General features: G+C 41.2%; 1 protein-coding gene across 2 annotated transcripts in view; it reads left to right on the forward strand.

The window, feature by feature from the left end:
• otud7a (OTU deubiquitinase 7A) overlaps window positions 1–13,257 on the forward strand; it is a 43,357-nt gene that overhangs the window by 14,719 nt on the left and 15,381 nt on the right. Inside the window, exons 2-6 of one of the 2 annotated variants that reach the window (XM_086298693.1) lie at window positions 5,004–5,139; window positions 9,024–9,177; window positions 11,265–11,450; window positions 11,560–11,778; window positions 12,996–13,097. In XM_086298693.1, the coding sequence (XP_086154819.1) occupies window positions 9,093–9,177; window positions 11,265–11,450; window positions 11,560–11,778; window positions 12,996–13,097 (592 nt within the window). In that variant the 5' untranslated portion in view covers window positions 5,004–5,139; window positions 9,024–9,092. Of the gene's footprint in view, window positions 1–5,003; window positions 5,140–8,598; window positions 8,710–9,023; window positions 9,178–11,264; window positions 11,451–11,559; window positions 11,779–12,995; window positions 13,098–13,257 lie in introns of those variants that run through there. The other variant, XM_086298694.1, reaches the window with a different exon arrangement.

Raw genomic sequence — 13,257 nt, forward strand, 5'->3', positions numbered from 1 at the left:
TTTGCGTGTGTGTTTTCTGTCTTCTTCTGAGAGATAAACATAAAATCGTAATATTTAATATTTGAAATTAATGGGAAATTGACAGCTTTGTGCTACAATTCTGCCGAGTGCACAGTATTTTCTGTTGTAATACAAACTGTGTAGTTCTCTTCAATAACAAGCAGCTTATAAAAATTACTGACATTCATCTAGTGTCATTGGTAGGTACTGGATTGTGAAATCAGCTTTACAAAGCTTTTCTTTCTTTTTACCACTTATATATACAATTTTTTCCAGTGACAATGCCATCAATGGACCAAAATAGAGTATTTCTTGTGTAATGTGTATTTTTTTTGTTCCCTCCTCTGAATAGTATACCGTATGTGTGTTTGCTCTCCTCTGATTAGAAGCAGTGCTTGGTGGTTGTTGAAAGCATGCTGTAAGGAGGAGGCAATCAAAATCCAAAGTGGAAGCAGACAGGGCATTTTTATGGCCATATAACCCATGAACAAACTGAAAATTAATGAAATCTAACAGTCTGCAAAGCATGTAACCAATTGGTTGTGTAATCTGACAGCTACATTAAATCACATTTAAAAAAGCTGGAAATCTAAATCAGAACAGGGGCAGGCTTTTGAAAATCCTGTTTGAGAGCATAACTGCACATGCATGCACTGCTGCTGACCTCATATAGGGTTTGCTGCCTGGCTATTTTCCAGTTATGGAGCAGATGCAGTGCAAAGAGTAGAGTGTGAGTGTTTGTACAGTATGTTCACCTCCCACCTGCTGTGTATCAGCCTTGCACGTGGGCGATCAGCGCTCACTATGGAGACAATTATCTCAGCTATAACTCATCATCTCGCTGTAAAATGGTTACATACACATGCACATCATGGAAAGAAAAGAGGCTGGTGGCACATTTTCACATAATGGCGTAATTTATGGAAAATGACATCTTTAATAGATGACAAATAATCTGTGTGGAACAAATTGCGTTGAATTGATTTTTCCTGTCCATTTAACTATTCGCAAAGAGAGAACTGCACTTTTTCCTTAGGTGTTTTTTTTTTTTTTTTAGATTCACTCACAGTTACCTAATTTCACACATTTTAATCACCCAATACGCAGTGTTGAACATATCAACGGAAGTAGTGGGTGGGACCCCGAGTGTGAGTATTAGCTTAGTGTTGAGGTAAAAAAATAAGTTCAAAAATAATGCCGCATTTCTTAGATAAGATAAGATAGAACTTTATTAATCCCTCGGGTGGGTTCCTCTGGGAAATTCGACTTCTTAAAAGGTTCATTAAAATTCAGTGGCTATAAGGGCCGTTAAGTAAAGGATTCACGCAGGTAGCTTTATTTACTGGTGGTGTATAGTTCGATAAATCATCTTAAATGCCACCCAATAAAAAGCATCTTTGGTATTTCAGTTATAAACATTAGGAACGAATTACTCTCTGTAGGGTGGATCCGTCAACTCCATGGGTTGGTCTGTTGATAATAATTAAGTTGTTGTCTATCAAAACTTGTAACTGAGCTAAACTCTATATCTAATTAATTTTGTTTTGTAAATGCAGTTAAAATACACACTTTGACTCTATTCTGTTATTTGCGTATCTGTCTGCTACTCGAAAGTTGAGGGAGAGTGAACACAAACACTTAGAGATAGTGGCTGTTGCAAGACCACAAGTTTTTTTGTTTGTTTTTTCACTTCTAGCCTGCAAGTAGAAGTGTTCAGACCACAAGATCAAAGTTACAGAACATACAGCTTGCAGCAAACGAGTTTCTCTCTGAGACAGATATATAGAGTACTGGCATAAAAGGGTACTTATTAGCAGGCGTCGAAAGTTCAGCATGTACTCAACATATATTGGGACTGGTGAGCTTCTTTTGGAAACTATGAAAAGTCTTTTTTTTAACCTCTCAGTAGTTTTAGAAACAAAAGAAGTATTCTGGACATGAATTAACAGCTATAATAATACTGTAAAATATTATTGCATATTATTAAAATAAAGCTTTCTAAGGTTACCAAGCTAACCCTAGTTCTCTGAAATTCAAGTGAGATTTTTTTTTTTTATCTATGGGAAGCACCTTCTGTGATTGGTCATGCCATACGACGCTTCCCATAGTCAGATGTGAAAGAGAAGAACATCTACTTAGACAAAAATGATTTTTTTTCCTGTCAGTGTCACCAATCCACCAGTGAAAGAATTATAAACAAAGGAAAGCTGGAGCTGAGGCGGCAAAGCATTTCACCATTCATTCATCGTAAGACTGATGGTCTGTTTGTGGGCTCCTAATACCCAAGTGTTTTTTAGCAACTCCAAATTTTAACACTTACATTTTGAGCTATTAATCGTAAATGGCAGATGAACCCCTCTGGAGTGCATTAGATTGGAGAGGTGGTAATTCATTTGGTCAGAAGTATGCACTTTTATTGAAAGTTAGTCAGGATCCAGCATGAACCTTTGAGAGTGACTGTTAACAAGTCTAAAATACATTGTCTGTGAAGGTTCTCAGTCATCCAGGTTATTGTAGTCTAAGGAGCTTGGAAAGAAAACATCTGGACTTTCTTTAAGTTGCTTGACGATGCTTTACCTTCTTCAGTTCTAAGGTTAAATGGTAGAGTCCCAGATATAAGCCCTATGGGAGTGTCCCCCCCAAGAGGGAAATAGACCCGCTAACAATCCTCTAACTAATCACACGAGCCAAGGTGTGAAAATGGGTGTAGGTCACAATCACCCAAGGTTTCAGGTGAACTCATTGTGAAACCTAGCCCCACCCTATCATGTGATTTCCTGATGTCAAAAGGCCCCGGATGTCAGTGGGCGTTAAGGCATCTGGGAAGGGATCTCAAAACTTGATTATAGATGGCAGACAGTTGGTGTCATAAGCCACCACCTCTGTTCAAAGAGGGTCGTTCACAGTGGACATAGATGGCTTCTTTGACTCCTCTTTTCAAACCATATACACTGAGCAAAATAAGTATTGAACACGCCACTAATTTTCTAAGCAAATGTATTTCTAAAGGTGCTACTGGCATGAAATTCTCAACAGATGTTGGTAACCCATCAAATTCACACATGCAAAGAAATCAAACCTGGAGGGCAGACATAAATGGCCAGTTAAGGTATGTGTAACAATGAGAAATGACAAAGGAAAAATGTATTTAACACATGAATAAAGGGTGATGCAAAAAGGCACAGGAAGTCATGATACCAGCTCAGATCTGTGGTTTGATAGTCTGATTTCTATGCTTGAGTGGAGTCGATGGGTTGTTATCAACATCTGGTGAGGATTTAATGTCAATAGCACATTCAGAAATATATTTACTTAGAAAATTGGTGACATATTCAATACCTGTCTTAAATGCTGTAATTCCATATAACCTGAGGTCAACGTGCCTTTTATTAAAAATTCAAGTTCAAACTAAAAGTGAGGATTGTCTCAGATTTCGAGGTAACGTAGAGTGCTCTCGCCAAATTTTGAGTTTGTACAAATAAACAAGATACATGGAGTTTATGAACCTTTCTTCTGTTGATGTGAATAATGCATGACACTGAAGGATATTTTAGTAGCACTTAGCTTTCACACTAACTCCTCAGCACTTCACAGTGCTGTGCTGAAAGGGTGGAGAGAGGCGTTGGTTGGTGTGACCCATTGGAGGATAGCGTAATAGTCACTGCTGTATTTGAACTGGGACTTATTGCTTACTGTCCTCTCATTTCTTGTGTACATATGCTATATTGCCTAATCACACATCTGCAACCCAACACTAAACTGCTAATGTTGGGAGGGTAACACCAGCATGCCTGTGTACCAAGCTGCTTAACTAAACTCCACAGATACAACACACAGGGAAACATCTGTGGCGATTAGAGGTAATTCAGAGGAAAATACTAGAAATTCACTCTTGAAAGCTGAAGCACAAACTTCTTGGACAGGCTTCACCGCTCAGTAAGCCATGTGTCAGATAATTCCATTAAAAATGCTCCCAAGGGCACCAAGACCATCGACAGAGGTCCAGTTTACTGACTTTAATTAGTGCAAGTAAAGCCAGGACGCCTGTCAATCAAAGCAACCACGCCTCTTACTCCAGTATCCAGAAGTATGCGTTACATTGGGCATTTTAATTTGGAGTGTTTGGCAGTTGACTCACTTTTAGACTCAGCCTCAAGTTTTTGGCACTCATGTTGGCTTTATTTTTCAGCCCTGGAAGTTGCCGCTAGGCGTTCACACACAGCTCTCCTGGGTGATGTCTATAAAAGTTCAGGGCACATGCAGTGCATATGAAAAAGAATCAGATGCCACTCAAGCATTGATTAAATCGCTAGAGATTTGTTTAAGTTAATTAATTTGTAGCCGTTGTTCACCTGTTATTCCAGTCAAACCTTGTTAACTAATTAGTGTTGTGATAGGTGTTAGTAAGTGAGAGTGACAGAAAGTGGATCATTATTCTTAGCAAATGGGTCCCATTTGTAGCTAGACTTAAGGTTCATAAGTGGGCAGCGCATGGCACTTTTAAGGATGCTGGGTCAGCTGTCCAAAGCACAAGCATCACAAGTAAAGTAAATACAAAATTAAATCACATTTTAGTCACAGAGAGGTGGAAAAGCAACTTTATCACAAACCACATTTGTAAAATGAAAATAGCAACACCCCAAATCAACAAAAATATAGTCTAGTTGTGGTCTTGGAAAATGAGTAGTGGTCTCTAAATCACTTCACCACTCTTGCAAAATGATTTATTTATTCATTTATTTGCCTTCTCTGGAGTTGGCCACCTGCTTCAAATCCACTCCACCTTGACAAGAGAGAAGTAGCACTCCAGTCATCAGAGACGTGTTCAGGTTTGCATCTTTGTGGAGATGCATTCATTTTCCAGCATGGTAATGAACCTAAAAACACCTTTGTGAGCAATACTTGAAAACCAAGAAGTGCTGATTGTCACAGAGTTTGCTCCACAGACTCGCCAACTGAAATTTTTTTTGGATGCTAATGTTCAGTGTTTTTGTGTGTTTCAGGATTCTCTTCTTTGCATCCCCAGTGTCTTCCTTTCCTCTGCTGCCTCTGAAGTCATGGACTAGCCCACCGTCTGGTCCTGGCAGTTCTGTGGGTCATCAGATGGCTTCTCAACAACCCTCAGCGAAAATACAGAATGTATGTATCACCACCTAAAGAGAGAAAGTTGCATCACATCATCAGTGTTGTCACATTCAGCTGGTAGATGACAATAATAACATTGGCTGGATGTGGCTGTCATAGACACCCACTTTGTCAAAAACACATCAGTGAGCAGCACTTCTGCAGTGGGCATCTTGTTTTCTTGAGTGATGGGCATGGGTACTATCCGGTCGTTAAGTCTGACGTCACTAGCCGTGCCTGGGCCTAAACTCCGCTGCAGGTCCATATATCAAACGATCACTATGGCATTACTGAGAGTTGAAAAACTGTCTAAAGTCTTTCATCTTTAATAAAATGATCAGCGTTCTGCTCTACCAGGTGTAACAACTGAGTTTAACATCCAGGCATCCACGAAAACAGAATTTATGGCATTTAACGAGTTAGAAGTTAGCAGGAAGTTAGCTCGCTAGCTTCTATCTAAATACAATATAGCATGTCCTGACTGCGGGGTTTTGGAAACAAATTAAAACGTACAGCTCTGTTATCACTTCCAACATAAATGAAGACAGAAAACTAAACAGCAGTGACGTTTGTAGGGTTACTGAAGTTGGGCTAGCTGGTATATAATGATGTGCTACGTGACCGCTAGCGACACAGCTATGTTAGCATAATATAAACAAGCTAACTTTTTTTCCACTCGATAAAAGTTAACGCGAGTGTTCTCGGTGGTCAGGAACAAATGTAATCGCATGGCAGGATGCTGTAAAAGGACCAAACTTCAGCCAGGAGAACAACTGAGATAATCCATTCACAATACGAGGTTAGTCATTCATATACTGCTGCATGGGCTGGGCTGTAGTTACATCCTAAGGTTTTAAAAACTGAGCTTAAATAAATGATTAGCGGTAATAAAAGCCGAGGGAGGTCAACAGTGATCACTGACTGTTTTAGGAGCTTTTTGAGATTAAATAGAAGAAAATACATAACATTAAACATGTTAACAACACAAAAGCCATATTAAACGCAGACTACTTTAGGCCCGGAAGTAGGATTCCTCACGTCATCACTTAACGACCGTATAATTGATTTCACTTCCAGCCTTCTCTGTGTGACGTCCATTCACATGTTTCACAGAGCAAAAACCTCACCATCAAAACAGTAAATAACAGAACAGTTATGCATGGTATATGACACTACCTTGAGCCAGCTTTCTTTTGCATACAGAAGGTTTAAACAAGCAGGTGGGTGGGGCTTCTGTGTTCTTAGCAAGAACTGTGCCTGAGATCATTGTATAAGGAATATTATCTCTCTGACACTGTGGGATTACCTATCCAGTGCTGACCACAGTATTTGAAACTTTGGCCATGGTTAACATGATTATCCACCACTGTAATGCTAAATCTATGGAAGAAAATAAGAAACGGCGTGTAAGATCCACTTTAAAGTGGAAGTAGTGTTTTACTGTTTCATGGCAGTTGATCAAGCTGGAGATAACTTGACCGCTTTGATGTGTACAATGTCACAATAGGGCACATTTTATACACTTATGGTAAGACGTGTGCACAGAACGCTTAACAGAAAAGTGTTGGAAGTGATGTGCTTTCTGCTTCTGCAAAAAGGCGAGGGTCTTCTCAGGTCAGAGTCAGACATATATGGTCATCACAAAGTGTACACAAAGCTCTGCAACAACTTTTGTGTAGCTTCAGTTTTTTGTTATGCGAGCACAGATCTCCACAGGTTTGGAGGTTTTCAGGGAAGTACCATCCAAGTACTACCTCTACTACAAGTCCCATTTTTTACAGTTTGTATAACGATATAAATCAAACTAAAGTAAAGAGAAAAAAAACCTGTTTAACAACAGCAGCCAAATGATTGTACTCATTTACATTCCAAAACTGCTTACTCCTGAATTTATACTGATCTATATCTGGATATTACAGTTTGAAGGAAATGTTACTGGTCAGTTTTCCAAAGTAGTTCATCCATATTCTACAAAAATGACCCTGAGAGGTACAGAAGTGGCATTTGAGTTTCAGTCCTTTTGCTGCATTTGTCAACTTGCCTTCACATTTTGCAGAAGTGTGAAAAAGCCAACAGAGTTGGTGACTAACAGGAAGCTAGATAGACCTATAGTTATTATGGCCCACATGTTTTTACATCAAGTAGAAAAGCATACATTTGGGTGTTTGAGTCATAATTACCTCCCACAGGGAAAATGACCTCAGTAGTGCTGCTCTTATGGGAAAAGATGAGACCCTGGCTTCTAAAGAATGCGCTCTCTCTCATTCCTTCTCCACCGTTCGTCAAAGATTTTTCCTTTGCAAAGCGTTATTGATACCCTGATAGGCAGCCTATTAATCCATATTGAGCCCTTATAGTGTAATTACGCACACAATTGGTGCCTCTTAAGTCCTCAAAGAAGATAAATATCTCACAGACTGCGTTCAAGGGTTTAGAATTTTCTCTAAGTGGTATTTATGGCTGAAATAAAAAGTTTGCCTGTTGGTTATAAAAAGAAAATGTCCAATTTCAAGTATGTAAAAAGCCAAAATTATAAACGTTGGCTCATAGCTTTATTATTCACAGTCGAACACTGTAAATGTTGCATTTCCTGTTTCTCTCGGTACAATAATCTACATTCAACACAATGCACACTAAGTAGGTCAGCTAAACTAAAGCTTAAGTGCAGCTTTAACTCATTAATAATGCATATGACAAAGACTGAAGTTGCTGGGTCTTGAAGAATGATGCTTCTAAATCTAATGCCAACAATCAAAAAGCACTCAAGTTATATTCTTTTATGTCTCGTGCCTTTAATTTCCATGTGCTGATAATACTGACTGAGGGGACACTTTGAAATAAAAAAAATTTCTGTAGTGCTCAGCAAAAGATGCCACGATATTCTGCTGTCCCTCATTATGCTTTTTGATTATTTCACTGGTTTTCTGTAACCTCGGAAGCGGGAGTGTCTGCCGGCCCACAAAGCTTATCCGAACCCTGATGGAAAGTCCAGTCCCTGTGGCGCACTTGGAGCTAGCGCTTCTGTCCTGCTTGCCTCTCTCATGCGTGGGCAGAGTATCTGGATGGCTCCAACATGCTCTCACTCCTCTTAAGGTCAAAGTTTCACATCTGAACTGTTCTCCAACCTCTGTTCAGTACACAGAGGCCTGGTGTCAGAGCTCCAGCCTGTAGGTGTTTGTTTCTTCACTGACAATGCTCTGAGCTCAGCTTCCCCGTCACCCACACAGAAGGAAGGGGAATGAAAGCTATGCGTGGACTCATTCATTCCATAGACCGAGGGAGTGAGTGCGCGTGCGCAGTTGTGTTATTTATGACCTAACAAGGCAATGTTTGTTGATGATTAGAGCTCGGGTGTTATAGCCATGATGTAAAAATCCCATCACACTAAATAACATCACACTGAATCACACAACTACACTAATAGTCAGAGGCATCCTTCCTCTGTCTACATCAATAATATCCGTATATTGATGTGTTCAGATACTGGATCATACCCAAAGACCACAGGTTGACACTCAGTGGCTGGAAGAAGCTCAGTGTTGTTATGTTCATGGGCAGTTGGCCAGATTCTTTGGGCATAAGCAGGTGAGTCCTGGTTGTGGTTTTCATATTGCATCTGTGATGCTGGTTATTATGTTGTGAATGTTAGAAGAGGCTGGGAGGAGTGCTGGGAGTTGAGTGCTCTTCACATTACTATGAACTATGCTCTATAAAGCATTGCACACCAGTACAAGCTGGCTTGAGCTGCTGGCTAGGATTAAAACGAGGCAGCGGGGCAGTCTCTTCTCAAAGGGGTTAGTGAGGAATCCGTTTTTAAAGGTGTGGCCGATGCTGTTGAACAGTCTGTTTAAAACCTGCTTGTGTTTTTCTTTGCCTTTTTTTTCCATATTCCACCTCAGATGAGAACGTGAAGCCTGGCGTCCACCAAGGCCACCGCTGCACCTTGGGCAGCGCACACACATGATCACATGACTCTGGACATGGACGCGGTCCTGTCAGACTTTGTTCGGTCCACCGGGGCAGAACCAGGTCTGGCAAGAGACCTGCTGGAAGGTAAGAGATGACTACGCGCTCTTTTCTTGCGAAATCTAAATATTTATATGTATTGTTTTGATCGGCTGCTCCCAGTTATGCCATGAGCAGAGAAGAGGAAATAAGCGGAACGGAAAATAAAGAAAACAGAAGACGGGCGGAGAGGAGAGGGGCCTGCGTCGGAGAGCAAGCTTGCTGATTTAGAGGCCAGTGTGACAGTTTTACGAGGGCGCTCCCCAGAGAAAGCTTTGTGCCCATTCATTGGAACTCATTGAGGAGCACAGTGTTACTGGCACTTGTATAGCTTGGGTGCAGCTCCAAAAAAAAAAAAAAAAGAAAAGGCAGCAAAATGCACACGGCCTCAGAAAGCTGATTGATAGCTGGTTGAATCAGCTTCAGTAGATATATATATGTTGTGCGTTTCTACTCTTCGTTCGTCCACAGGAAATTCTGTGATTTCATCTAATTTAGCATAAAGTGAAGCACGCTGAACCATAAGTGCAAACGCATTCTTGTCTGCTTTACAGGAATAAAAGCGTGCACCACAGTAATCAGGCATCCATTAGGGTGATGAAATCCTCGTGGAGTGCTGGCAGCACGCATGTGTCCTGGAATTTTTTTTTTGTCTGGGTGTATATAGTACATCCAGTTTCGTCTCTTCGGATGAAGAGTGAGAGTTTTGAGCGTCCGATTCTCTGCTACTGTCAGTTTTTTTTCCTGATTCTGTTTTGGCACTTAACCTCGGTGGACTACACGTGACACTCACAGACACCAAACAAGACCGTGCACTCAGACAAGGCAGACAAGAGCCTGGATGAGCTGTTTCAGTATTGTGCTTTGGTCTGATGTTGTCTTAGTTTTAGAGGCTTGAATCAAACAGCTGCTCTGTGACCCTGCGGTCTGAATCAAGTTGGTGTGAAGAGACAGAGAAACATGACAGAGCACATGTGGTGCTTCCCCCTAGAGGCCTGTTTAAGTATTGAATCTACACTGTTGAATTGGTTTTGGGCCTTTATTATATTCAGATTGTGATGTACGTTCATACTGCATGAATTTATGTGGGTTTTTGTTTTGTTTTGTTTTGCAGACGACAGGCATTATAAATGAAAGCGTTGAAATAGTGCTTTCCAAACCAAAGTTAATAGCAGGCTAATGTGGAAGCTTTTAAAGACAGTGCATTAGGTGCTGAGTGGCTGTGCAGCTGGACCATAAGTTGTATTCCTGTATTTGTGTAGCTCAAGATACTGAGATCCATAGAGCGAAATAAGCTTTGCATTGATTGATGTGAGAGACAGCGATTAGTGGTGTCGGTTCTCATATCCAGACGCTTCGCAATCATCGTGTCTGGAAGTCAGCAAGAGAGGACAACTTCCTGCAGGTCTCTTTTTACAAAGGCTTTCCATTAATGGACTCTGACTCACGAACATGCTCCGATTACACGAAGACACACCCGTGGGTTTTGAAATGACTGGTTTGCAGAGAGTTCCTATGGCATTGTTAAAAAATATCACACTGTGGTATAATAAGACTGAGACTTGACTCGTGTCTTTAAAGCCTTGAGGGGATTTCTGTTAGAGAGACAGCACCCAGAGGAGACAACTGTGTCTCTGCATGTGTTGCCAGTATGTGTGTGGGTCTCTTTGTGGGTCCCTCCTTGCACATCAGGATATTGCTGTCATAATGTTAATGGATCTGCTTCCCTTCACTGTCTTTATAACCTCGATATCCAAGTCTGTATTTTACGTGAAGCAGCGTGTTTTCCTCGGGCAAAAGCACTGTGTGACTTTGCTCCATATGGATGTTGTATCGTTATAACTGAAGCTCATTCTTTAAAATTTTTAAGATATAGGAATTTGTCGGAATTTATCTGTGCTAAATGATTTATGTGGCTTATTTGCAGCATACTCAGCAGCTTTTTGCATTCTGTCCCAGGGTTCCCCTTTACTTCCCACAATAGGTAGCATAGGTAGTTTTTTTACCACGAGATAACCCTGTTTACTGTAAGCTGTAGTTAAGAGTGTCTTGTTGTGAATGTTGGCTTTTTTTTTCTTTCAGAAAAGCCTTTTTTTTTTTTTTTTAAATAAAAAATTTGTGTGTTTCTCCTCCAGGTAAAAACTGGGACCTCAGTGCTGCTCTAAATGACTACGAGGAGCTCAGACAGGTCCACACTGCCAACCTGCCGCAGGTCTTTAACGAGGGCCGCTATTACAAACAGCCAGAGACGCGTGACACGCCCACCCATGTCAGCAAGATCGACAGACCGTGTGCACAGAAGCAGGAGGACAATGCACAAGGTAGCCACCTCAGCGCGACCATCGCCAAGATCCAAAGAAATCTTTTTCTTTCATCTTTCAGTTTGCTTTCCACTCGTCCCTTCACTTTTCATTTGTCTCTCATTTTCAGAGAAGCGTCTCTCGCGTGGAATCTCCCATGCCAGCTCTGCTATCGTCTCCCTGGCACGGTTGCAGGTGGCTAGTGAGTGTACCAGCGAGCAGTTCCCTCTTGAGATGCCCATTTACACATTCCAGCTACCGGACCTCAGCGTCTACAGCGAAGACTTTAGGAGCTTCATAGAAAGAGATCTGATAGAGCAGTCAACCATGATGGCTTTGGAGCAGGCTGGTGAGTACTGTAGGATGTTATACATTCACTTAAAGTCCTTCTGCTCCTACTGATATGGGATACGTGCTTTTCCCCATATTCTCAGTTTAGTGAGAATAAAATGTTCGTCTAACAAAGCAGTAGCAGTGAGAAAATGCTCTGAAAGTCAGTGAAGCAGACAGATGTAGGGGGCTAGACTGAAATTAAGACAGAGAGACTGAGCAAATCAGAGTAGCAGCATCATCTGGAAGGGAGATGACAACAGCTAATTCAAAGCATCCTGGACCCCAAAGGATTCATATCCCAGCCGACGCTTTGAACTACGGAGAGAAACTAGTTAGAGAAGTTTCCAATCTTCCTGCAGACTTTTCCACACCAGGACTGCAGAGACTGTAAAACCTCCTAAATTTGATTCTGTTCAAGGTCTGCGAACACTCAGCCAGAGAAATATTGGGTCAATTAACCGTTAACACATAAATAGGACAGAATCAGTGTCTTTATAGTTAAATATTTAGATAAACACAAGATTTATCTGATCTCTTGTGAAAAAGTGATGGATTTACTGCTGCAAATTTACTCTAAACTTTATAAATCGCAGACTGTGGGTACCAAAGCTTAGCCACTACTATAAAGTGCATATCTCTGCAATTAGGAAAAGGTACAGTAAAGTACAACCAGTTGTGAATTAGCCTTTCTTCATGGGTGGTTGATTCTCAGCCGTAATATTCCATGTGCAGGGCACATGTATTACTCTTTGATGTAACGTCATAAAAAGCGCTGATAAGTCAAGCTAGTCCAACTTTCTAGACAATTAACGAATATTTATTGTGAGAAATAAAATCAGGAGCTGCAAATCGAGAAAACATCTGCATTCTGAGCCCATCCACACTGAGGGGTAAATCATTCAGACGCTCTTCTGTGTTTAATGTTGTTAAATAAATGATGCAGTCAGATCACCCCCGGCTCAGAGCAGTGCGGCTAGCTGCAGTAAAGCACTGTGTGGTGCCCAGGGCTGTGAAACAGTCGTCTCTCCCTCAGGGATGCAAGCACGGCTATGATGAAGTGGAAAGCTGTACATACTGTAAAAGTTGGGCTGAGGAGGAACTTGTTTTAGGGAGACGTGCTGGTTTTGAAACAAATTGTGCTTGTTGGAAAAACTGTGTGTTTTCTTGCCTCTGTGATGTAATTAATAAGTGTATTTTCTGACATCCTCGTGTTGCTCTCGCTGTTGTGCGCAGGTCGTCTGAACTGGTGGTCTACAATGTGCACCAGCTGCAAGAAGCTGCTCCCTCTGGCCACCACAGGGGATGGGAACTGCCTCCTGCATGCTGCCTCGTTGGGTGAGTTATTCACTATTCATAATTTACGCTTGAATCAAAAACCCGGTAATAATGGAGCGCTTCTCTAAGCATCAGCTGTGCGAGCTGGTGTCATGTCTATCTAAAAACCATGTCAGTGCTGCAGAGCAGCTGCTGAATATAAGGAATAGTCTGCGAATGA

The sequence above is a fragment of the Aulonocara sp. 'chitande type north' Nkhata Bay genome, linkage group LG7 (assembly GCF_057382095.1).
Source record: "Aulonocara sp. 'chitande type north' Nkhata Bay isolate Kocher_YH1m ecotype deep benthic linkage group LG7, A_spYH_male_GT1.1, whole genome shotgun sequence".
In the NCBI taxonomy this organism is placed as follows: domain Eukaryota; kingdom Metazoa; phylum Chordata; class Actinopteri; order Cichliformes; family Cichlidae; genus Aulonocara; species Aulonocara sp. 'chitande type north' Nkhata Bay.